Source organism: Trachinotus anak, unplaced genomic scaffold (assembly GCF_046630095.1).
Source record: "Trachinotus anak isolate AG129_WGS33_773 ecotype Australia unplaced genomic scaffold, CSIRO_AGI_Tana_v1 ptg000009l, whole genome shotgun sequence".
In the NCBI taxonomy this organism is placed as follows: Eukaryota; Metazoa; Chordata; class Actinopteri; order Carangiformes; family Carangidae; genus Trachinotus; species Trachinotus anak.
The window spans coordinates 18,148,559-18,175,327 of NW_027273860.1; the positions used below are offsets into that span (position 1 = coordinate 18,148,559).

The 26,769-nt window shown below is 40.2% G+C and overlaps 1 protein-coding gene across 10 annotated transcripts in view; it reads right to left on the reverse strand.

Moving 5' to 3' along the window:
• kcnh2b (potassium voltage-gated channel, subfamily H (eag-related), member 2b) overlaps positions 1–26,769 on the reverse strand; it is a 238,297-nt gene that overhangs the window by 189,377 nt on the left and 22,151 nt on the right. For 2 of the 10 annotated variants that reach the window (XM_071485620.1, XM_071485621.1), the window contains exon 2: positions 20,243–20,473. In XM_071485620.1, coding sequence (XP_071341721.1) covers positions 20,243–20,473 — 231 coding nt within the window. The other 8 variants (XM_071485626.1, XM_071485622.1, XM_071485624.1 and 5 more) reach the window with 8 other exon arrangements.

Sequence of the window (26,769 nt, forward strand, 5' to 3'; positions counted from 1 at the left end):
AGATCACAGTATCATTACTGTGAGTGGTGCAGGACTCACAATATTTTAAAACACACAATACTTTTAATATAGCTTTATGTACATGACACACATGTGCTGTACATAAGTACACACACGTGTGTGTTTGTGTGTGTGTGTGTGTGTGTGTGTGTGTGTGTGTGTACGCGCGCACAGAAACAGATGATGCACAAAAGGATGAATACTTTTTGAATTTACATAATACACACCTGAAAGCACATAAAGCAAATACCTTTTAATTTACATAACCCATTCAAAATGGCCCTTTTTGTTTAATATAACATATTACTCTATTATCGTACTTATTCTGCCTGAATGCCATTTCCTCTCTGTGTTCAGCAGTGTGAAGAAGAAATAGCAACATTTGCACCCTGGAGGAGAATGAAACACATCTGACAGATATTCGGGCTGGCACTCCACAGTGGGGGTTGACTGACAGGCCCTGATGGACTGATGCCACGCAGGCAAATGAAGTAATAAAGCTATAAGAACGGACCCGCTCTACCTATTCACCCTATTACTGTCTCTGAAATGGCTCTGTGTGTCTATCACTATTGATGAGTGCTCTGTTAGGTCCACCTGCCACCATGGCAGCAATCCATAAAGCTACTCAGATTTTATCAACAGTTGCTAAAGCAAAGCCTAAAGCCATGTTCTGGAGACAGGCTATTGTCTGCACTCTCCTGCCGATAAGTCAATAAGTTTATATATATATATATATATATATATATATATATTTTTTTTTTTTTTTTTTTTTTTTTTTTTCAATAACCCATCCGTTTTGCATTTGTCCTATAATACAGTAGGTAACATGCTGCTCTGGTCTAAAACTTAACTAGTAGCTCCTGACACTACTGCTGAAATGATTGGTTGATTATTTCAGTCAATACACAGACAGTTCAACAACCTTAACTGACAACAAGCAAATCAGACATAAGTTTTATGTAACATGCATTATAGTTAAAGCTGATTTGACCAGTTTAATGACTGGTTGTGTAACAGGCTTCCACTGTAGCACAGATATGTACCAGCAAGCAAGATGGACAAGTGCTGCGTAGGCTAACAAGCCCATAAGGGAAGGAGGCAGACTCTCTGCACCTATTATCACTGTATAACAACATCCATCAATCACCTCGTCGGTCATTTATGGTGTCTGGCTGGCCGTCAGTCTCAAATGTCTGTGTAGGTGTGTGACAAGGAGACTTATAATCTGATGTGTAACCTCGCACATTAATATTTTGTCTTTACATCTTTTATAAAACCTCTGTAGGAAACCACCTCTAGGGCATGCTAGCATAATGTGTTGCTGTACTGCTGTGCTGAATATGTACAATGATTTGAAATTAAAAACTGAAATATTCTATGGCATGTATGATTTACTTTTTAAGCCCTTCTAGTGAGATAGCCCACTGCCACCCCGACCTGACCCCAGATAAGCTGAAGAAAATGGATGGATGGAGAAAAGCAGTGGGGATGACATGACCTAGAATTAGTTACATTTTTTCAGAACTTCTCAATACAATAATTTCTGATAATATAATCAATTAAATTCAGATAAGTGACAGAATATGAAATTAAATGGATTAATAAATAAAATTCATGTCGATTTAGGTTAGGTTCAGTTACTTTATTCATGCCCGTAGGTAAAATCAGGGATCTCTCTGTATTTGGCTGCTTTCATCCCTCCCAGTCTGGGACCAGTCTCCCAGTCCCTGCTGCTGGGGTGCCGCCCCCCCATAGCATGCTGCAGCTACTGTCATGCTTCACCTTGAGGATGGTATCAGCCAGGTGATAAGCAGTCTTCTCTCTGTTACAGTGACTTCCTCCCTGACTAAGGCCATTCTCGCCCTGTCATTCAGTTTGGCTGGAAGTAGGGTTGTCACAAGAACCGATACTTTCGGTACCAATTCGATACCAACACGCAAAAAATACATCGATACCTGCTTTTTCTGGTACCGTCAGAACCGAATATTCAACTTTTCCCTCAGCGAGCCGTGTCGATTCTTGGCGGAAGTGACAGGGGCAGTATACGCGTGTGAGCAGCACAGAGCAGTCAGCGGCGGTGAAGAAGAAAACCTGAGATAACAACTTTTATATACAGTCTATGGATAACAATAACAATGGCTTCAGCAAGTGGGAGTGGAAGCACAACACGTCGAGACTCCGTGACGAAACAGGTACGAAGAGTCACGAGTGGAAATAGTTTGCATTTGAGGCGGATGAATACGGAGCAATTCTAGACGCAAACAAGCCGACATGCAAACAGTGCCTGGTATTAGAGGTTTTAGTTATGTGAGATCAGGCTCCACACCACTGTTGTTTTGTTATTTATTTGCATATTTATAAGAAGAAGAATATTGTTTGTTTTATATACTTGAAGGCTCCATGCCACTGCTGTTCTTTTTTGAATGTAAATAGTTGAATATTGTTGTTATTTATTACCATAAAGCACAGTATTGCTTGTTTTTATAGTGGTGTTAAATACTTGACAGTTTAAAGCACTTTTCAATAAATTAGTGAATTTAAAAGTACATGGGTTCTGTTTTTTTTTTTTTTAAGTTTTTTTTGGGCATTTTTTTTGCCTGACAGGACAGCAGAGAGGAAAGGGGCAGTGAGAGAGGGGGAATGACACGCAGGAAAGAGTCGGGCTGGTCAGGAGTTGAACCGACGCTCAGCTGCACCCTGTGGTTTTTTCTTTTTTTTTTTCTTTTTTTTTTTTTTTTAATTGTGGTATCGAATTAGTATCGAGAATCGTGGCAAATCACAGGTATTGGTATCGACTACTGCAATTCTGGTATCGTGACAACCCTAGCTGGAAGAAGTAGAAAGTCCAAAAGTCCACTCAAAGCTTCAAAAATTGTGAGACCACATACAGTATAAACAACTCTGTGCCTTTCTAAACATTATCCAGTCAATTCAGGATACACCTGACCATAGTTTAGAGTGTCACGATGGAAGGTCTGAACACCGAACAAAATAAGACAAAAACTAATGAAGAAAGAGATTTCTGAAAACATGTTCTCACTTTGTCATAGGTTGATGAGTGAAAAAGGCAATTCTATCCATTTAAAATCAAACCTACACCACAAAGTGTGAAATAAAGTGTCTGAGGGGTCTGAGCACTTTCTGAAGCCGCTGGGTCTATCCTTCAGGGTCATAATTAGCTAACTCTATTTAGGTTTAAATTAGGGTAAGGTTTTGGTCATTTGTTGGACTGATTTAATTTTCACTTAACAAAACAACAATTAGGATCAATCACAATATGTTCATTAAATGAGTTAAACCTGGAAAATCAGGAAACACAATATTTATAAAGGCTTCAGAATTTACATTTATTTGACTCAGACTACTAATTACTATTACTAATTAATCAATGATAGAACTGTGTGATGTGTCATTCTAGAACTCTCACAACTTCAGTAGCGTTACATTTTATCTCCTACACACAAGTACGATCTTCTACAGAGATCAGATGCGGTTTGCTACAGACCTACAAAGATCTACAAACATCCACTGCAACGTCTCTGTTTCCAGATGCCATGCCTGGAGAAAACTAGAATTACTGCCTCGCGGTTGTAGCTATGCCTCCGCCACTCAGACTAGTTTCAGATTACATCCCTGCTAATCCAGAGTCATATAAAATATTAACCATGTGTGAAATTTTGTTATAATTGTTGTGTGAAGTCTTGAGCCATGGCTAAAGAGTGTTTTGTGAGGTCACCGTGAACTTGACCTTTGACCACCAAAGTGTAATCAGTTTGAACATTTCTACCAAATCTGAAGAAGTTCCTTTGCGCTGGTTGTCACCAGCGCAAAGGCGCAAAGGCGTAAAAACACATGAAAAATGGCAGCTGCTGCCCCTCAGGGCCGTCCAAACAGTAGACCAGAGGTGAAAAGAAATCAAAATGAGCGCTCTGTTCTGCAACTGGACAACAGCCACCTGGAAAGGCAGGTATACAACATGCTATTTGACAAAATGAAAATAAGCAAACCGGAGAAGCATCTACAGGCCAGAGAGCAGGAGGTTGTGGATGCAAATACAAAACATTGGGAGTCAACTGCAATGACTGAAATGGAAGTTGGCCATCTTCAGCAGTGTCTCTAACTGCAGAGGGAGCAGAGCCAACAGGAGATCAAGGCAATGAAGGAGCAGCTCAACCAGAGAAAGGATGAAATCCTGCAGCTGAAGATGGAGAAGGATCTACCTGAGAGGCTCACTCAGGACAAAAACAAGCTGAGGAGCCAAGGAGAGCAAAAGCCCCTGATTGAGGAAGCTTGGAGGGCAAAGTTTGACGCTCTGGAGGAGAAATTCAGAGCAGCTCGCCAAGAGAGAAGACAGCTCAGAGAGGAGAGGAAAACAGATGGAGGAGGAGAAACAAGGCCTGCAGGAGAAGAAAGACAAGGGGGAGCAGGAGGACATTAACAGGAAAGAAAAGCAGGAAAAGGAGGATATGAAGAAGAAACAAAAGGAGGAGACGGCAGAAAAGAAGAAGAGAAAAGAGGAGGAGAAAGAGGCACAGAAAAAGAAACGATAAGAGGAGAAGCCAGCTTAACTGAGGCTGGACAACAGTAGCTCCGTGCTCCTCCCCCTCTTTCTCGTATCGCCCCCATTTCTCCCGAGGTTTGTCCATGATGATGTTGTCACTGTGTGACCAATGACCAATGCCGGCCATTGGTTTTTGCACATGCATTACACAAAGTAGTGGTCAGGGCCGGTCAAAGGTTCAATTACAGTAGAGAAGCAATGGTAAAATTAAATTTAGAAAGTCGCTCCTCTTCGTTGATGACCCCAAATTATCTATAATTTCAGTCATTAACCACACAAAATGGCAAAAAAAAGTAATTTAACTACTTGCATCACTTTGCACATATTACCAGCAAGCTACTACAAAATGTAGATAAACTAGTTTAATTATATGTCATTTAGTACTCCCTAACATAGTTTATTTGAGGTAATAGTTGAGCTTTGGTGAGTCCACACAATCAACACATAAGATTAATACGACAAATATCCAAGAACATCAGGTCTTGATGTTACAGTATTTGTTCTGAAATAAATGTGTCAGCTGAGGACATTAAAAAATGATTTAGATCTGATTTTGACTCGAATGTCAAACCTGAAACACAGCTGCTTTACCAGGGGACACATTTGAAACTCCAATTACAAATACAGCGTTTTATTTTGAAATTGAGATCCAAACTGAACCCTTCAAATCTAATATATGCAAAGTGTGTGTGCATGTGTGTGAAAGCATTCTCATGCATTCACTTAGGTGGACAAGATACCCCTATTCATATTACAGTTGAGGTTTCCACATACATTTGCACTCTTTCCACTGAGACCTTTCCACAGCAGTCCTCCTCTTCTTCTCTGTCTCTCTTTCCCATACACACACACATACACACACACACACAGAGAACTTAGAGAGAGAGAGACAGAGATAAAAATGTACATACTGTATACATGATTAGCCTGGAGTGGTAAGAAGCAGAACCTAAGTAGGGCTGCAACGATTCATCGACGTTGTTGACATAGAAATAGTCGATATTGAATTCCATTGTCGACTATTGTCGCCAGATGTGTTTTTCCAACAGAGTGAGGCATCTCACTTAATTACAATCTCTGCCGAGAGTCGCGGTAATGTACACAGAAATGGCGGCATCCAACACATCAGCTACGCGTACCAAAACTTCTAAAGTTTGGGAGCATTTTAGCCTGGATACGGCGAATAAAAAGATTACTTGCAAGGTTTGCAAAGCTGACCTTGTGTATCACGGCAGCACCTCGGTAATGCACGAACATTTAAAGAGAAAGCACGTCGGGCAGTTGGATGAAACAGAGTCTGACTCGCCTCTATAATAATTAATTTATTTAATTGATTAATTAATTTATTTAATAATTTATTTATTAATTAGTAATTTAGATAGGACATTTTTATTTACTTTTTGTATGAATCAGCAGCAAAGTTGAATAAAAGATGCAGTACCCATCTTTCTTGTGTTTATTATCATTTGCCACATAATTAAAGCAACTTCATGCTAAATTTAAGAAAAAATTAATAATTATCCGATTAGTCGACTAATCGTTTCAATAGTCGGTGACTAGTCGACTATTAAAATTGTCATTAGTTGCAGCCCTAAACCTAAGAATAATAAAAGTGCAAGTTGAGCTGCTTTGAATGTCTGTACTGGTACTTCTCTGTATGACTGTAGCAGCCTGCAGCCTGGAAATGTAGGGCTGTGAAGGTATCGCAAGTGGGCCCACAGTACAAATTTGATGAAATGTTTTACAACGAAATAATGTTTAAATACATTGTATGCATTGTATTGTAAAATAAAAAGTGCTCTGAGAGGGCATCATTTGGCCTCCGTATTGTTTTGGGATCTTTGGGATTTTCGAGGCGGCCATAAGTTGGAAAAGGTTGGGAACCACTGGTCCTGAAAAAACTAAAACAGATATAGAGGTAGAGGAGAAAAACAAAATGAGATGAAAGATAAATAAAAGCAGGACCAGAGACAGGTAGACATACTGTGCTGCATTACACATACAGTGGAATCACACTGACCAGGGGAGCTTCCCAATAATCCAGTATTATTGTGAATGAAACCCCATGCTCAACTTTCACTTTGTGTGTGTCTCTTGGTGCTGCAACACACACACACACACACACACACACACACACACACACACACGCACACACACACACACACACACGCGCGCGCGCGCACACACACACACACACACACACACACACACACACACACACACACACACACACACACACACACACTACAGGAAAGAGATATCACACTCTGGTGAGAGGTGTGCAAGCGCTTCCATGTTTTTTTACACTTCCAATTGCGTGTGTGTGTGGGCTTGTTTTCATATCCTGGTGTGGACTATAACCTGAATGCACTTTAACCCCCGGGGATTCATGTTACCATAGGGCCGAAAATCAAGGTCCCCATGGGTAGTAACTGCTTTTTGAAGCTGATGTTTAATGTTATGGTAAGGGGCTTGGGAATACATTCTGTCAATGAGCGTCCCTCACAGGGATAGTGAAACAAGTCTGCGTGCATGTGAGTGAGTGTGTGTGTGTGTGTGTGTGTGCGTGTTAGCCTGGGGGTCTGAGGTTATTAAGTAATGACGAGGGCTCCAGTATCTATCAGCTCTCCCTTCCTGCCAAATCAATATGCCATCAAGATTAATGCTTTCTAATTATAGCAACAACACACACACACACACATATTGATAGATACCTCAAATGTACACACATACATGAAAACACACAAACACACAGAGGCAAGGACAGACCAAGGTTTAGAGTACACACAAATATGTATCCAGTCTTTAAGTGTTTCAAAAATGTGTAAGACAACCTTAGGTGGAACAAACACACAGACTCAAAGCCAAAAGATAAAAGAACACAACTCATTGTGAAAAAAAGTGGCCAATGCTTAAATGTTGATGCTCTGCTGCCAGAGTTTGTCTGAACAGTTTTACATCTGTTATATTTGTGAACTCTAGAGCCAGTTCTCTCTAACAGACCTCAGACAACATCATACAACATAGTTGTCCTTTCTAATATAAAATAATTCTCATTATTATTTTTTCTAATTATCATTATTGATTATGTTTACATTGTCTATAATCTGTGACATAAATTCAGCTGCACAATGGGCCCAACCCTAAGTTACCTAACCAACAGCTTATTTCCATCATCTTAAGCTATAAGAACATTTCCCATGAATGTACTTAAGGTTCAGACTGGACCAGTTACAGACTGGTGGATGTGCATGTGCAACAGAACAGACATGTTTTCCTCAGCTCTCTGCTTGCTATATGCTTTCTGCTTTCTTCCTTAATATTCCTCTAAAGAGAGCCATTACCAATACCATTGGCACTAAAAAACATCAGCTCAGAAAAACACAGAGCTTGATAAAAGAATCTCTCAACTCCACCAAATACAAGAGGAAGAAAAATGTATTGCAACTCATTACATCAGACGTAGATTTACTCATTTGGCAGACGCTTTTATCCAAAGCAACTTAAAAGTGAGGCACAACACTAAAGCTTCAGTGCAGCAGCAAACCTTGAAATAAATACTGAGAACTAAAAGTAAAGAAGTGCACCAAAAGTGCATAGAAAGTGATAGTTAGGTATGTCAGGGTGATGGGTGTTAGTAGAGGAGGTGCTCTCGGAAGAGCAGAGCCTTCAAGAGGTTCTTGAAGATGCCCCTGTTCTGAAAGTATTTGGTTGTTTGTTCCAATATCAGGGAACCAGAACGAGAACAGTCTGTACTGCGACTGCCTTGTGTGCAGGGATGGCAATGCCGGATGATATTCCTTGGGAGAGCTTGAACTTCACTTGAATTGAGGACGATGAGCAGCAGAGTGATTTGTGCGTTTCTAGGCTGATCAAAGACCAGACACACCCGACCATACAGTATGTAAGGGTTTCACTCTGCATGAAGGGAACACCTGTTGCTGCCTCCCATATTGCCCTGGAACTGGCTGATGATCAGATTCAGAAACATGCAATGGGTGGCAAAGCAGCTTTCAAGATCCACGCCCATGGCTATCCGTGAACTATTCCCTGGTCTGGCCTGAGCCCCCCTTGAGACCAACACCACAGATCTGGATATGTGCTACTGGCTAAACAAGGGAGCATGACCACAGGAGAGCATGCAGTGGACATTCAAAAAAGAAGCTAATCAAGCCGTACAAGACATCAAACCACAGACTCTACTGGCAGGTGACCATATAATAAGAGATATTAAAAGAAAAGTTTTGAAAAATTAAGATGAAATTTAAGCTGCTGCACTAACTATAGTTAGTGTCAGACACTAATATTGTGCATAATCTGCAGGGAATAATGCTAACAAATTCAACATGGTGAATTATCAATACATTTGATACATATTGGTTAAAACTAGGATGAGTCAACCAAACAGCAGTTTCAGCACAAAATGGAGTTTATGAATGACTGAATTGCCACAAAGACAAAAAACAATTCAAACATCTTTCCATCTGTGAGACAATCAACACAGTTTGCAAATTCAAAACAAGAAAGTCACTGCTCATTTGCATGTTGATGTAGTGTTGCAGAGAACCCAAGGAGAGAGTGAATATGAGGGCATAACACAGAGAGAGGAAGAGGAGAAGGAGTCTAAGACTCTGGGGTAATGGACTAAACCCCTCCACATATTTCACCACAACCATTTTTAGAAAGCAAATGTATATTAAACTTGCACTTGTACATACACAGATACCTCAGAGACATTGCTAAGCCGAGCCTCATTCACTCCAGTACAAAAGGGTTGACTGAAGTGTTTTGCCTGAGCTCTGTCACAGAACACACACACATCACCTTCCTATTGTCCACAGAGAGAACCGGTACAGTGACAGACAGGGCCAGTAAAAACTGTATTTTTTGCAAGTCCATCAGCAGGATTTTTCAGATGCACCTCTGCAATGAAACAACGGTTCAAAGAAGAGATCCTTTATGTTATTATGACAAGTGTAATAATTTGTACACACAAATTACACTGTATCAGGTGAAATAACAGGTATGGGTGAGGGTAGAGCAAAACTGTGGGGATACTTTGCTTTTTCACTGCAGTAAGAAAAAGCAGCCTCCGACTGCAGGAAACTGAGTCTGTGTGTCTGTGTGAATAATATCACCAATTCTAGGAATGAAAAAAATCTATTCGTAATCTTGTTGTTGTTCTTTCCCTTAGGCTACAAGAGTGGGTCAATCTCAACTTAAATCCAGTTCTAAAAACACTAGAGGAAAACCTTTAACGGTGGATGAATCTACCAATATCCCTCATAGGCCGAAGTGCTACAATCAGAATGGCCATACTACCATGATAAACTACCAATTGTCAGTAATCTCCATCTGGCACCAACTCTCCTGGTTCGATCCTCAACTCCATCATTTCAAAATTCAATTCAACTACCAAAATAAGACACCTAGACTCAAACTAGCTACTTTACAAAAACCCAAAACTGACTTTTCCATTACTTCATTGGCTCTAACAACTTCAATTCATTCACAAATGGACCAATCCTGAGCAATCGGACAACTCCTGGATAGACACAGAATAAACATTATGTAAAGAAATCCTCATGTCAGACTTACCTTTTTTTCTGTGGTGATCTGGTAATTAAGAAGCCAGGACTATTCCAGATGAGTGCCTTTGATGGGTAAGAGTGTGGTGTTCGTCATTTGGTTAGATCTCATCTGACTGTCAGAGTTGCAGCTGTGGTAGGGTTTTTGAAACAGGAATGATGTTTGATGGAATGGTTTCTGAATGGTAATATGCACCTTAAACATATCTTCCAAAACAACACTCAGATCTCATTCCCTCATTTGGTCTAGGTGTACGGCATCAGGGAGAATTACTTTTTAAAATATGTCCAGATCAAATCCTCCATTCAAACCAATATCAACATTAAACCATATGTCCCTGCTCCCACCACTGACACCAGATCTGTTCAACATCACTAATAAGAAGGAACTACAATCAAAAAACTACAAAATCATTTCCACCTTCGACTTAACAACAATGGGAACAATCTTACAGCTCAGCCCTGGGGCCGATTTGTGGAGCCAAATCTGCAAAAACATGGGTTGTATAGAGTCTATAATGTGTTCACACTGCACACAAAAACACCACAGACACATATTTGCATGCTACATGGACTGGGCTGGACACAATTCATTTTGAATCCATTCATCCATTCCCTAAATTCTTAATTTCCATACCGATTTGCCAGCCCACCATCCACAACAAACATGCACATACTCCTGCACACATACAGGTGTCACACTTCCAAATAACTTACACAAATTCAGACCCTCCCCCAGCTCCCTCTAATCTATTGATCTATCCTCTAATTTCCTCTGTCTATTTTCTCCTCTTCCCTCTCTCTTTCCCTGATAACCAATTCTGTTTGCCCTCATTGTTATTTTCACGTGTACTCAAAAGTCACTTATGTCAATTTAATTTCAAATTAAATAATCAAATAGATTATCATTATAGTCATGTTTATTATCAATAATATTGGGCCTACCAAGATTTACAATTGACCAGTGCCCTCTTCTGGGCTTGGGTTCAAAGCAAGAACTACAAAAAACCCCAAACTTAAGACTAGAATAAAAAGTTATTAATTATTATTATTATTATTATTATTATAATGGTCCTTTCATGAACCCATCATGACTGCCTCCCACTGCAGCCTCTAACTGTGTGACTTCTATCATCACATACATCATTGTAACTGATTATAACATTATCCATAACTGTTTTATGTTTATTGTCTGCAGCTTTGTCCACTGTGTCTATTTTATTCATCTTTTTTTTTCCACTATTTCACAGATGAAAGAAAGTATTGTTATTGTAGTGGTTGAGAGACACACAAGTACACTCACATACACATTCAGTTTTTTATTTTTTATTTTTATGTAGGCCATAAATAAGAGAAATGTGGAATGTGTGAAATGTAAGAGCAGATTTCATCTCAGCAGTGTCCCTCTTCCCATGTAAGCACCATGTTAGACTGAAAATGCTTTCTAGGGACCAAGTGAGAAAAATGATTGACCGAATTTGGAAGTGAACTCATTTCCACACCACCTACCCAAGTACAAAGCACATGGAATATGTTGTGTTTATCAAACTGGTGTTTTTCAGGCACATTTTAAGCAAGCGTGAAACAGACTATGGTTCAGTCAACATATATTAGAGCCTGACATTCAACACCAAATCAGGTCAGCATAGCCAGATTCCTCACATCACAGTTCTGGTATGAGTCACATTTGAGTGAAAATATGAAAAAACTGTTTAGGAAGTCAGTGCTGTGATGAGTGACTTGTCGATCACTGCACACTAGAACCAATTCACTCCATGATGTTGAAGGGTTTGAGAAAGGCCTGGGTCTATGCAATAATCCACACAGTTACAGTGTGTATCCAAAGGCCCAGACTGGTGGCCAGGACACTGCTGAACTTGTAACTGCTGACTTCTATCATTATAAGAATAATCAGAATATGAGCCGACCCGGCCCATGTGGGCACTAGTGCTGATCAGGTGGTCAAATCCTGCCAGGCATATTCTTTCCTACATGTCATTCCCCTACTCTCTGTCAATCTCATCAATCTCCATTGATCTATTGATATAAAAAATAAATAAAGGCTTACAAATGCCAAAAAAATATCAATTACACAATGAGATAATAAGATAATACCCAGGACAAGATTAAAGTGACTGCATAAATTGAATTAAATTTGGTTCTCCAGACCCAACTTAATAGGGTGAAGGACTACTGCTGTGTACTGAATATTAGATATTAACTATCATTTCATTCCAAGACACACACACACATGCACGCACACACACACACACACACACACACAAAATTACTTCACATTACCTAGAGCATGGATGGTGCAATGGTTCTGCTGAGTGTTTGGCTCTTCACTGTGTGTAAGTGTGTGTCTGTATGTGTGTGCGAGCATGCAGAGCTGCCTGATACAGCACACTGGGTGACTAATGAGGTGGACCCACAATGCAGCACAATCCAAGTTCGACATGTTGTGATTCATAATTTGGGTGTCATCAAAAAAAAAAAAAAAAAAAAAGGAGGGAAATACAAAAACTAACCGACACACAAACACCCACAGAGTCCAACTGAACGAGTAGAATTGGAGTGAGTGAGTAGTGAAGGTTTTATATTACATGGTAATACAGAGGGTGTTAATGTACATATCATGTAGTGGTGATGCTGCTGGTCTGAATCCAGCTTCCTATTTGTCCTCTATCCTGTTAGACCACGTAACTAAGTGCAAGTTCATGTCATTATCTTGTTCATTTGTGCTGAAACAAAACAAAAAGCTCTTCATCTGTTTTGAAAATGGATGCCTCTCCCTTCAGTTCAAAAACATGATGCAACTTCTTGTTGTGTGGGCGACAGCTGATAGCATTAGTAGGGTTTGTGTCTGCGTGTTATGTGCTCTTAGCTGGAGGTGGGATCATCCATGGCAATCATCAGCATAGAGTGCTAACCTCTCCTCAGAGACTGCAGGTCTCTAAGTGCTTTGCTTAGCTACTGCTGCTAGGCAATCAGGAGTCCCCCTAGACACACAGGACAACCTGCTCCTCTGGGCTCATTGTGTTATCACAGCACAGTGCTGTAAGGACACTCACATCGTCAGATGGACACCTGATAGTTCTCAAACCCACAACACATGCAACACAGTCTTTTCATAATCATCAGTTTGCAGTTGCACAAGCAACAGGGCTGGTGATTTCCAGGACTTTCCAGGGATTTCAAGGTTTGTGTTTTAATCCTGTGCTTGATTTGCCTGTGCAACAGTCCACATGTAACCAGTTGGTCTGAAATTTAATTCACGGGCATAAAGAGACGTTTTATAGCACAGCCTTTCAAACAGCTTGCATTCAGCCATGGATCCTCTAACACCTGTGATTAAAGCCAATAGTATATCATCAAATTGAATAAATGTGCAACTGTTCTGCATAAGAGACTTGGTGCTTGTTCAAAGCAGTCGTTGACACAGCTGCCTCTGTGCCTTATAGTTATCTTATCATATGTTAATGAATAGACTGGAGCTATTTTATCATTATTATTATTCATTTATCATTAAATTTGACCCAATTGTTGCTTACGTAAGGTGGCTCTGATGGCTTTGAGCATTCCAAGGTAAAGAAGGATGGAAGCAAATGTTACTGTGATCTCCTTCAAATGAAGCTGAAATTCTCCTCCTGAGTTGATTATCATAACTACATGGCTCCTTTTCAACCAGAGGAACAACAACATAGCCTGTTTTGTAGTGCATGGTCCAATAAGAGGTAGGTGCTCTGGGCAGTCAGAGCTACCATAACAGATGGCAGATAACCATGGGAAATGAGAAGGGGCGGTTGTATAGTGCACCTGGCTCCCTGGACTGAAAAGGCATAACTCATTTACGTGTATTGGATCAGGCATGATGTCCTGACCACTGGACAGTCAGCTTTAACACATCTTTAATGTTGCTCCATCTGTCTGACCTTTCCTCTGACTTCTGTCTGCATATTTGCCAAACAACTTAATGCTGACTAAATTTAAATTCTCTGCACACCAGCATCATGTGTGATTGGATGCAACCAGCAGAGTATCACACCTGATTGTCCCTCACACGTGAGTAGAGAGTTAGCACACAAAGAGTAGCAGAGCAAAACCACGTATACAGTATATGCTCAATGAGCTCAATTTTACACTATTTTGCAGTCATTGTAAGTATGAAACCTGCGTTTTCTCCAAAGTGCATTTAGCTCCATTTTATCAGGGTGTATTTTACGAAGCAGGGATGTTTGCCTCAGTGTCTAATGAAATACTGAAAATATTCTTAAAAACGTTAAGTAATTAAAAGAGCTCTTTCATATCACAAATCACTAAGTGATGGACACTGTGCATTATTCTTTCGCAGAAGTAAAAGATACTTTAGTTTGAGAGGATAAAAGGTATTTTTAAGTATTTGGTAAAAAAAAGAATAATACTGCTAAATGAAAGAAATTAAAGTAAATCAAAGAGCTGTATAAAAAAATGTAATAAATGGTCTGTAGTAAAGGCTGCTATGGTTACTAGCATTACTTACATCTCTCTCAAGAATTGCTAATAGAATTGATTAAGTTTATGTGTCCATTAGGACCGGTTTGGAAAAAAAATGCACTGATTTAGATCAATCTTCATTTGAATAATCTAATATCGATTCATAAAATCCAGAGATTGATCTTCATGCCTTTTACAGTCTCCTGTGGATGTGTGAAGCTGAGAATCTCACGTGACCAGTTTTCTAACGCAACAAGATCTGGCCACATGAGAGCAAAAGCAAAGCTATATGCAAGACGAAGCTGTGTGCACCCGTCAGTACACATCACGTTAGCAACATACATTACTAACCTATTATTACTTCAGATGTGTGTCTGAACTGTTGGTCATGTTTAATAAAACGTGCTTTAATGTAACCACTCCGGAGTCCACTCTTAATATAAACATTAATATTTTTAATAACGCATGAGGTTAGAGGTACAATTTACAGCATTCGTTCATATCCAAGCTAAATTGGTGTCCTAACTGAAATATCGCCATCTGAATCAATACTGAATCTAATCAAAATCTTGTGAATCAGAATTAAACTGATTTGGGAAATCAGTGGCAACGCCCAGCCCTGGTATTCATACCTGTCATTTCTGTCTGCTCTGCGCTTCATACAAAAAAATGTACTCTCACAGAGAGACAAGCTTACATTATCCTGAAAAGGAAACTCTGCTGTTACAGAAAGGAGCCGTCAAGCGACCATCTCAACAGTGACATTCCTGAATTGAAGCAGCTCATGATGGCTGTCTTTATGGCCCCTTGATGCAGACAACCTGCATTAAAACACAATGTGTGATATTGTTACAGGCTGATGGTGAGCAATGTTCTCTCCTCCCTGGAGACAGAAACAGAAAGACAAAGGTCGTGAGAAAGTTAAAGACACCAAGTGTCAATGAAACAGGAGGGAGGGAAAGCAGCAGATAGTGAGGTTAAGAGAATACACCCAAGATGAAAAAAGGAAGGCAAGCAGAGAAGAGAGAGAGCCAAACAGTGAAACACAATCAGACAGACTGAGAAACAAGAGGAGAGAGAGAGAGAGAGAGAAAATTTGTAGGATTCAGAGACAGGAAGGTGTAAGTGCAAATGTAAGAGAGAGGAAAAATCTGTTAAAACAGATTGCTGATTCATTCACTCCCTTTCTAATTCTTCTGTCTTGCCAACAGAACAAAGACACCTGTGCTCTCTTTTAATCCCTCCCTAGTCACCACCATATTTCCCTGTGAACCTACCGCCTCCATCAAACTACATACATGTGCAAGCAAGCGGATTCAGAGCCTTTCGGGTAAAACCCAACTGGGGCAGCAACCCATTCTGTAGCAAGAACCTCTACATGGTGAGTGCATGCGTGCACTTTCGTATCACAGTTTACCTGGAGAGCATGATTGATTAAGCTGGTGAGCAATTGGAGTTGGACAATTGAGCGTGAGAGCGGGAAGGGAGATCTATCATTGTGAAGGCTCATGCCTAAGCTTGGCACTAGATAAATGGGCTCAGGTGCAGCCTCTGTGTGCACATGGTGTGTGTGTGTGTGCAATGTGTTCATGCACCTGTGTGTGTGCGTTCTCTGTATGCACGCATGTGTGGGTCATGGCTACACAGTCCCACCATCCCAAGTAAGACACACACATCTGCACACTCATTGCTTAGGCTGCTCTTTGAGATCAAAGGAAAGGCTATTCTTTCTTTTTCCTCTTTGCTTTTTTAGGACGAAGGAGGAGAGATGGAGGGGAGGAAGGAGGCAAAGGGGACAAGAGGAGGTGGCATAATGTTTCCTGGCTGTGTGCATTATGGATGAGGTGTGTCCAGGGCGTTCGATCAGTGGCTCTCCGATGGCTTGAAGGTGGCTCACTGGGGTTACCGAAGACCCTGTGTTTGTGTCTTTGTGTATGAGTGTGTGTGACTATGACAGAGAGTCACCAGAGTCACATCCACTAACACACACTGATAACAAACACCCTTCCACGGCATAATTTTTCATTCTTTCATTATATTTAATTGAGCACAGCGTCAATGAGGATTTTACTGGTGACAAAAAGCACAGACAGCAAAGTTTTAAAAGTCTAGAAGGTATCATTTCATTCAGTTAAATCATGATCTGCAATAACAACAAAATAATTTACTTTTACTCACAAGTTACAACACATCCATAGTTACTGGACTACAACATAAACCATTAAAGAGGAGTGACCAAATGGACACTGATCCATCGAATGAAAAGAGTGTCCCTTAGTCATTGTGACAGCATGATGAAGGCCTCTCTGACTCCATGGCAACAAAAAAACACAAGTCCTCAGTCATCGTGAAGGTTACGTCTAGTTTGTGGGGTTCAGTACACGTATGTGCCAGCTTTTAACACTCTTCAGTCCTCTCAGCACTCATGACTTCCTCACTGCTTGCTTACACAGACTTTCTGCATGTAGAAGACACTATATTGTAGAGTTCTGTTGTCAATTTTTCAGACTACAAGGCACTGAGAGGGCACAAGCCTCCACTAAAACCAAACTATTCTCCTGGTTACTGTAGCACAGACTCATAACTGGACTTCTAAGTTTAACTGATGTCTCGACGTTGTGAGCAACACAGGAAAGCTCCATCAGTTTTATAGTTACAACTGAAAACTGTAAACCATGGCAACAGAAAATTCTGATTGGCTGGCAAATGTCTGTCAGTGCTGTACAGTATCCAACATAGTTTTAGACGTCATTTTAACCAGGCAAGCAGGAAACGTAGATTAATCTGCAGGTAAACATAACAATATCAGCGCGATGGTTTGAACACAGCCAACCATCCAGCCCATGTTACGTGGTCATGGTTTGAGGGTGGTAATACTCTCTGATGATATCATCAATCAACAGGCTTAGCAGAGGGAACATCACTTCCTTCATGTCATCGATTCTATTCAAAAACATCATGTGACACACTACAGCTTGTGTTATTGCCTAATAAATCCAGAATTCTGTGAACAAAAATTCATGAAAATAAATATTATAAAGTCCTTTGGACTTTGTTTTAATCAAGAATAATTATTTTCTTTACTTTCTTATTCAATATTTTTTCAAGCGAAGCCCTGCATCACACTCAAACAGTTTTAACAGTAGATTCTCATATGGGAGCTTTCCAGTATGATCACTGGAGCAACTGGGATTTCTAATCCACTGCTACTGTCTGGGCCAACAGAGCAGATGCTCAAAGCCGACAGCCAGCAGGAATGGTGCCATTAACTTGACTACAAGTAAATCAAAAAAAACTTTGAAAATTTTGTCTTTGTTATGGGAAGCTGCAGGGAAAATGTGACGGTACAAAAGAGCTGTTGGGTCTGAACATGATGTGTGAATTTGTGTATAAATAAATTTGTGCAATAAATTGATGAAAACACCATGCATGATCAGTTGACTCTTCGTGGATAAGTAAAAGTAACTAGAATTACCACCTCACTGTTGTGTGCCTCCACCAACCTGCCGAGTTGCAGGAAATATGGTCATAATCTCCCCTTGAATAATAGCCACAGGGGTTTTTGCAGATCATTATGATGTCACAGTGAAGTTGACCTTTGACCATTTATTGAAGTGAATGTTTGTGCCAAATTTTAAAAATTCCCTCAAAGCGTTGCAGAGATATCACGTTCACAAGGCCAAAACTGAGTTTTGTGAGGTCACCACGACCTTGACTTTTAACCACCAAAATCTAAATCAGTCCATCCTTCCCTCAAGCTGTTGCTGAGATATCACGTTTACAGTAACTGTGTTGTATGATATGTGATCACATTAGTCATTGCTTTGAGAATTCATGAAATGAGTCACTTTGCTACTAAACTAACAATGGTATAAAATTATACAATTTTAGTTACTATGATCATTTCTCATCATTAATCTAGAATGGGAGGACATATTCAAGCTCCTGCACTGTGCATGCCAACAGGAGCTTTACAGCTACCAACCCACATTGGCACAAGAGCCTTGCAACGCATTAAATATTGTTGCTTCCAAAGCCTTTAAGTATGTGTTGTTAGCATGGTGGACTTGAAATGACAGCACCTCTGTAACTCTATATACAGGGTTCTAGCTTTTTACGAGATGCTTTTGTATAGCAGATTGTGTCGGTGTCTGAGGTGCCTGTCGGTGTGTGTGTGTGTGTGTGTGTGTGTCCACATCTCCAGTATAAACAGTGGAAAGTGAAAGCTGCAGAGTGGAGGGCTGAATTGGCAAAGCGCTCCTCAGAAGTATCAGAGAGGAGACAGCTGGCGCCATCTCTGTGTTTCTCCCTCTCTCTCTCTCTCTCTCTCTCTCTCACCACCAGCAACACATTCATGTTATGTGAGAAACTCACTTTCTGGCAGTCGCTCTGTCCTTCTCTCTCTTTCTCTCTTATTCTCTCACTTTATTTCTTCCATGTCTCACCTACTGGTTTTTCCTCACTTTCAGAGCTATGCTGTTTTCCTACCTTAGTCATCTTGCCCTCTTGTATCCCCCCCTCAGTTTGTCTCTCTCTCTCTCTCTCTCTCTCTCTCTCTCTCTCTCTCTCTCTCTCTCTCTCTCTCTCTCTCTCTTCCCCCTCTCTCCCCCCTCCCGCCCCCCCGCCCCCCCGCCCCCTCTCCTGTTCTGGTGTCTGTCTACAGGTGGAAAATGTTCAGCAGATGCTTTGGCCATAGCCCAGGGAGTTGCTGACTTTATTACCATGGCAGCTCTTTATTGCCATGGAAGCTGTCTATCGTTGCGGAGACCGGCATACTGTTACCTGGTCCTGGTCCAGTTGGCTTGTGTGTAGTCATAAATACACCCTTGCCATTGGAGGGAAATCTACGAGGGTTTCCCCCATGTACTTTCCTCTAAATTACATCTTAATGTAAATGCTGCTCTGGTCTGTTGAAAATGTTTTCATGATAATGTTGTGTTTTTAACTCTGATGTGCAGAATTTGTGTTATGAAGAATTCAAGTATAATCTACCCACAGCTACACATTCATAGCTTTCTTTAAGCACAATGTGGAAACAGACCAAATGTACCATGCTGTGTTTTCTGCACTTTCATTCTCATCAAGAAAACAGACACTAACAGGTTGCAAGAGAAACAAAATGCAAAATGCACTTATCTGTAAAAAGTAGTAAGGTCACTCACACATAACAGCTCTCACATGAACATGAGCTGATGGATCATGAGCTGTACACACCACACAAACAGATACTGAGTCCAGCTGAGAAACAAGTCCACTTTATGGTGACAAAACCCATTCAAACACCCAAACATTTCACATACAAGCACACTCAAATCCATTCACACCCCAGCACCTTCAGTAGTGCTCTTACCAATCCAATAGCCTCTCCTAAGCTCCTTATCTTTCTTAAAGAAGCCAACGACCACTTTCTTCTCCAAACACAAAAAACACACACACCAACTTCCTTCCATTTCTATGACCACATTACTTTCACCTCACTTTTATGTAAATAACACACACACGCTTCCCTTCCAAACATGCACAACCAATGTTATCTCCTGTACAAGTCAACAGGGCCTAAAACAGACACACACCGTCTCCTTCATCCACACAACCCACTCAAACTGATTCCTACCATCTTTGCGGTACAGGTTGATCTCCACTTTCCTCTCCTCCGATCCCAGCAGGGCCTGCGCCATCTGGGCGATAGCCAGTCGCTTGGTGTCGGGTCCGTACAGGAAGTTACACGTGCATGGCTGCTGCATGATCTCAGCACGTGAGTAACCACACATGTGGCAGAAGCCATCGTTGCAGAAGATGATGGCACAGTTCTCCACTCTTGCATTGGCGATGACAAACTTGCGACCTGTGAGTGGAGGGAAAGAAATTTATTTTTAACTTCAGTTTTCCAATCAATGCTGCTGAAGTGTGGGTGGCAGTAGAACAAATGAACAAATTACTGTATGAGGAAAGATTTGTGAAAAGTCAAAATGAGTCCAACCCTCACCCTAACACAAAACCGATGGTAACTGGATAAAAACAATTCACTGTCACCTGTGACCAACAGTATTTTCCTGAAACAAACAACAGATGCCCCTGGTCAGACAGTTTTGTCTGCCAGGGACCCTGACTGCATCCAAATGTTAATAAATGTAGATACGTGAGGTCTGCAGTATAACAGCTGCATCTAAATTATGTCTTTCACTTCCCCCTTGCACAATATAAATTTCATTTAGTCCATGCACCTGCTGTGAAAATGCAAGACACCACACAAATTTCTATAAGGTTGTCAGTTATTTGAATTTCATAGCTTCCCCAACTGACACTTCAGCCTTCAAATGAAGTTTTACCACTGAATAAAATACATTGTAGTGCAGCTCTGTGAACACAATCCTCCACAATCTTGTTTCATAAATCCGTATTGATAACACAACTGTTTCAACTTGATGCAGATGAACATCACAGTCATGGTGGCAGGCCTATTTTAAATTATTTAACAGTGTAATAGTTAACATTTAAAGCTACAATCAACAGAAAAGCCAAAACTGTAGTCAGTGTAAGTCTTATATGCATGTGAAATTCAGCTTTACCTAAGGAATATTAAAACCACAGCTATGAGAAAAGAAAAGAAAAGATTTCAAGGTAAAAGTTATTATATTTTGAGATTAAAGTTGCAAACAATGAAGCTGTGATTTAGAGAAATACATCCTGACATGAAAAGGACAGGCCTCACAGGTGTGATCAGTAGCAGTAACAACGGCAGCTGTTAGTTTCGCCGGGTCCAGGGTCTGCACGGCGCCTTACTGCAGCTGACTGCTCGGTCTCACTGGAACAGAGCCATCGTTTATTCAAGTTATTAGTAACACCTGTGCTTTTCCTGCTGTGATAAGTCAACATGTCTGCTGTGCAAAAAGGGCCACAAAGTCGAAATGTCTTAGGGGAAAAAAGCCACAAAGGCACATTACTATGATAACACTATAAGGTGTATATATAAAGTCACAATATTCCTCGGGGAACACTCAGTTTTATGAGGGGAAAAACATTTGTTTTCTAACATTTTATGCTCCAACCGTTTTCGTCTAATTCGCCCACATGAACTCACATAATTCAGAGGTTTATAGAGTTCTTTTTACAAAGTTTTCCTCGACTATTAGTAAACGAAGATCACCTGTGCGCTAAGTTCATACAGCAGCCATGTTCGCTTTTCAACCAGCTAAACATTAAAAAAGTCAATACTTATGAAATACAGTTTCTCCCTTTTGGAAGACACGTTTTCACCTGCTTCACACCTTTTTGTCCTTTTCACTCGTGGTGGGCTTCGTGCTGACGTGTCTGAAGACTTTTAGTCATCCGGCCCCAGAAACAGGATTCTGATATATTTGGATAACCCATGCTTATATGTCCCCTTCAGAATAAGAGACCCACTTTCAAATTAAAATTGAATAAATAAGAATAATTAATAAATAAACATAAAAGAAAATAAGTGTGAGGTCAAAAAAAAAAAAAAAAACTAAAATCAATATTTGTCATTCACTCATTGTAGTGTTATGAAGCAATTTTATTATCAATGTTCTGTTGTGTCTAGAAGTGTATATTATTATAGCTAAAAACAAAAAGTATAATCCTTTCTTCTTCTTTTCTAATGCAAACTCAAAAGTGTGTGTGTGTGTGTGTGTGTGTGTGTGTGTGCCCGTGCCCATAGCTTTGTATGTGCGTGTTTATAATTGTGGTCAAAAGAGTAAACCTCAGCTGCAACCTTGGTAGCTCTGACTCCCACAAAGCTCTGATGTGCGTCTCTCTCTAAACCACTTACTGTAGAAGGAGCCATTTAGTTCCATGGCCTCTGCTCAATGTCAAAGGATGATCTTAATGCACTCAGGGAGCTGCTACACACACACACACACACACACACACACAAACATACTTGGACATACTTCATTACCCTGCACTCTCCCTCTTTACTTTCAATGACTTGTGAATAAAGTGCAAGTCTCCAGTTTGTGTGAGGTGAATGTCATGCGTTCGTTATGGGACAAACATCATAAATATGTGCATGTGCATAAGGTCTGCGTGCACGTGACTGTGTTTGTGCTAGATTAGGGTGTCTGTCAGGCTAATAAATGGCCTCCACTAAAAAGTTTTAAGCTTCTGAAGAGCTCCTGTTACGTTCACTACCGCACCACACCATGAGGAATACTACACTCATAAATAGTCACGTAGATGGTTAGAGGGAAGGAGGAACGTTTGTGGCAGAAAAGGGTGGATGAAGCAAGAAGAGAGCTGGAAGGCTGAGGATGAATAAATTGATGAGTAGAAAGAGTTTGGGATGGAAGAATAACAGGAAAACAGGATATAAATTGAGGAAGGGGTGGATAGAGGATGGGAATGAAGTAAAACAGAAGGAAGATAATGAATGGAGGGAGATTTGGAGAAAGATGAGGTGAAGCAGGGATTTAGGAGTGGTGATCTGTCCAGGGATGGAAGAAACTGATGTATGAAGCTGTTTGTCAACCAGTTCAACAGATTCACAAAACATCACAAATTTACCTTTACCTTTACAGACTGTAAATTACAAAGTTTGCAGTTTTAGTTACTTTAAAAAGAACAGGGTTGGCTCTCATTAAGTATCATTGGTATCCCCAAGTTTCTTCACAAAATACTGATAATCCTACACAGTAATTAGTCAGACAAAAAGGCTGAACTACAAAGTTTAAAGTCTAACTTTTTACATTTTTTACTGATTCACATGATCCAGGTTTTTATCATTTTTTTCATATTCAAATCAAGCAAAGATTATTTTTTTGTAGCAATAAAAACCAGTGGATGGGTGATTTGGTGACTCACCTATAATATTGTCTGAAGTAATAGAGCAGAGAATTGGGAAAAAAAAAGTAACCTCATCTTTCTTTCTTTTAAATGTCCAGAATAAACAAATCATTCACAACACAACTACTCTGAATGCTCACTTCCACTAAATATAGGTTATTATTCATGTCACTGTTCTGTGCCTATTACAGTGTCAGCAGAGTTTGACACAGACAAACTATGAGAAATATAAATAGACAGCGAGAATCAGATGGGATCAATCATATTGATCATCTTTCCTACTTTTGGTAATGCAGAAGAGCTTATTAATACCGTATCTGGACCTACCATGCAGCCATACTATGCAGCAATCGGTGTTACATATGGATTCAGGGAAGGCTGTGAAAGCAAACCCAAATCCTAAAGTTTTCTGAAGTGTTAGCATCACTCACTCAACATTTTCTGCAGGATGGAGGATGGAAGGATCCTAAGGGTGAGAGTGTGAGTCAGCATTTTTCAGATTGGGGATTCAAAGCTGCACTTCGTCTAGTTCTAGTTTTAAACAAAGATAACAGTCACTCAGAGGGTCTCCAAAAACATTTGAAAGCCACTAATAAGGCCACATTTCAAACAAAATGTGTCCATTATAATGAGAACAATCTCCTTCAGATGAAACTTTTCAGTAAAAGTGTAGTATCCTATATGAGACGTGTCCAGAGAGAGTTTTTGTCTTGGATAAAGGACAGAATAGTGAACATTTTTTAGGCGACATAAATAATTCAGCAACAAGATTATTGTTGCAGTGAACAAACCATGCAGGTCCTAAATCCACCCTGAGTCTTAAAAGATATACAGCCTGATACGTTTGGTAATTTCTATTACATGTTAAGAGATCTTCACAAAGGCTGCTCGTGATAAATCTTCAGCTGGGGAAAGGGATGAGCACCTTATTGCTGCGGAAAACTCTGAGAGATTTAACTCCTGTAACTGCTTCTTGCTTAGTATGTGAGACTTTAGACCTTGATCACAATGTACCAAAAACACAGGGCCAGCTTCTGGGAAAATGGATTTAAAATGTTGGTGAAAGGTAAAGGACATTTGCTATATATTTTCAATGTTTTTATGATGTTAAGATTGTTCATTGCATCAAAAAATGGAAGAACCTGATGACGCTGGAATGATTGAAATTGTAATTGATCACAGTTGATTTGAATTGATCACATTTACTTGTGAAATGTTCTGTGCTGCTGTGTACATTCACTCTATAAATATAGACTGGACTACTAATCTAAGTGAAAATATAATATATGCAATACACACATCATGCTTCAAGGTGAGAACTCTTATGGAGACCCATATCAGAATCAGACTGAATGATGACTGAATGAGTACTATGGAATTAAAGCAGGCTGTGCCATGATAAATCTATAAGACCAGTACCAATAAATATGATTGATGATGAAGCTTAATTCACCCATAGATCAATCAAACCTGTTAAAATATGTTTTAAAATCATAAAATATAATAAATCCTTAAAAGCACTGCTAAGGCCACTAAATTTACTTTCACATGAGACACGGTGGTGAGGGATGGCCAACCATGGGTCATGAAGGGCCAGTACATGGCAGGCTTTTATTCTAAGTAAAGACTTAGCACCCCTTCAAGGAGAGGCAAAGAATTCATCAGTGAAATCACCTCCTAAGGTGTCAGGTTGGACGTTAATACCTCCAGACTACTGACTCTTCATGCCACATAGCAAGGCTGTGAATGAAATTACTACCTCACCCATTCACTATTCCCTGTATAAGAAACACTCAATAACTTACACTGTTATAAGTGGTAAATTGAGATTTTAAACACCATGATGGATGGGATGGAGATGAAGCCCCTCAGAGTCTAGGATCGCCACTGGTTGGGGGTAAATATAGTGCACTATAGGGAGTGATTTTGGACACAGCCTCTTAGCAGTTACGATTCAGTCTTCGGTCCAACCAAACTGCCCCACACTCATAATGTCCCAGTTACGGTGTGGGTAATAACAGTTAAGAGACTAGCGATGGCCTTATTAGTTATGTTAGGTGCAGACCTGGGATGAACTGCAATGTCCCCAATTTTGCATATTGCAGGGGCCATTCATTGCACCTCATTCCCCATGTCTGTCCCATCATTTCCTGTCAATCAAAAATAAATCATTCATATACTACCAAGCTGATGGTAGCAAAGAGAAACCTAAAGCCTCTTTCAACTACCTCTATCAGCTCAGCAGACCTGAGCATAGCCCTCACAAGAGAGAAAATTACAGGTTCCTCTCTGGTGCAGTGAGACCAAAACCTGCTCTTACACTAAATCATTTCAGCGACAAAGGAGGTGAGACATACTGTATGTATTCTGACTGAGCCTCTGTGTAGCTGAACTATCTAGGTCTCCGTCTACCCTTTACCAAGATTTTGGGAGTAAGTAATGCGTCATGCGTTTCCCCATTGATGAATGAATGAATTTAATTAAAACAAAGTCTACACACTGAGGCAATTCTTCTTGCTAAGTGTTCTTCATTAGACTTCATTATGAAACAGCCCCTGAACAGGAGTTATCCTTTAACAAGGAAGAGGGTAGACAATCATTATTCCCTGTAAATTCTGTTTCAGGAGCAGCTGACCGAGGCGATGTGCAGCAATCCCCCCTCCTTGAGCCAGATGTTTATAAGTCATTTTTATAACCACTAGGGTGAGGTTGCTCTGCAATATCCAGACATTTTCCGCACACTACATTCCCTTCCAAAACCATCTAGTGACCAATAATGTTTAGGACCCCTGTATCTGCACCAAACTCTTTGTGCACCATGTTGTTTTGGAGTAAATCATTTCACTGCCACAGTTGTTATTAAGTTGGAATGAGTTTGGCGGCTGCAGCTAAATGATTTATGGACTTTAAAGAGATTTATTACTGTATCAAGTGTCTGTCCATAACTTGGATATGTGGGTTATTACTGTATTGATTGGGTGCATTTTTGTGTGAGAGAGTTTGTGTGTGGCTGTGGGTGTTGTGTTTACTTTCTCAGCAGCATGCACATGTAACAAAAGTTCTGAGAGAACAGATGATGATGCCTCAAACACAAACTCGGAGGGGAGAAAATAAAGAGGGGATGGAATAAGCAGCGAGACACAACACAGTCTGACCCTGTGTTAAAAATACAGAGACACAACATGTACCTCAAGGGCTGATAAATAAAAGGCTTCTAATCTAAAGAGCAGTCAAGGAGAACAGACAAATACACTCATGCAGCATGGTAGCAAGATCAGTATTTACAGCCTGGCCTACTTTTATATGCAACACTACATCTGTTTGCATACAACACTG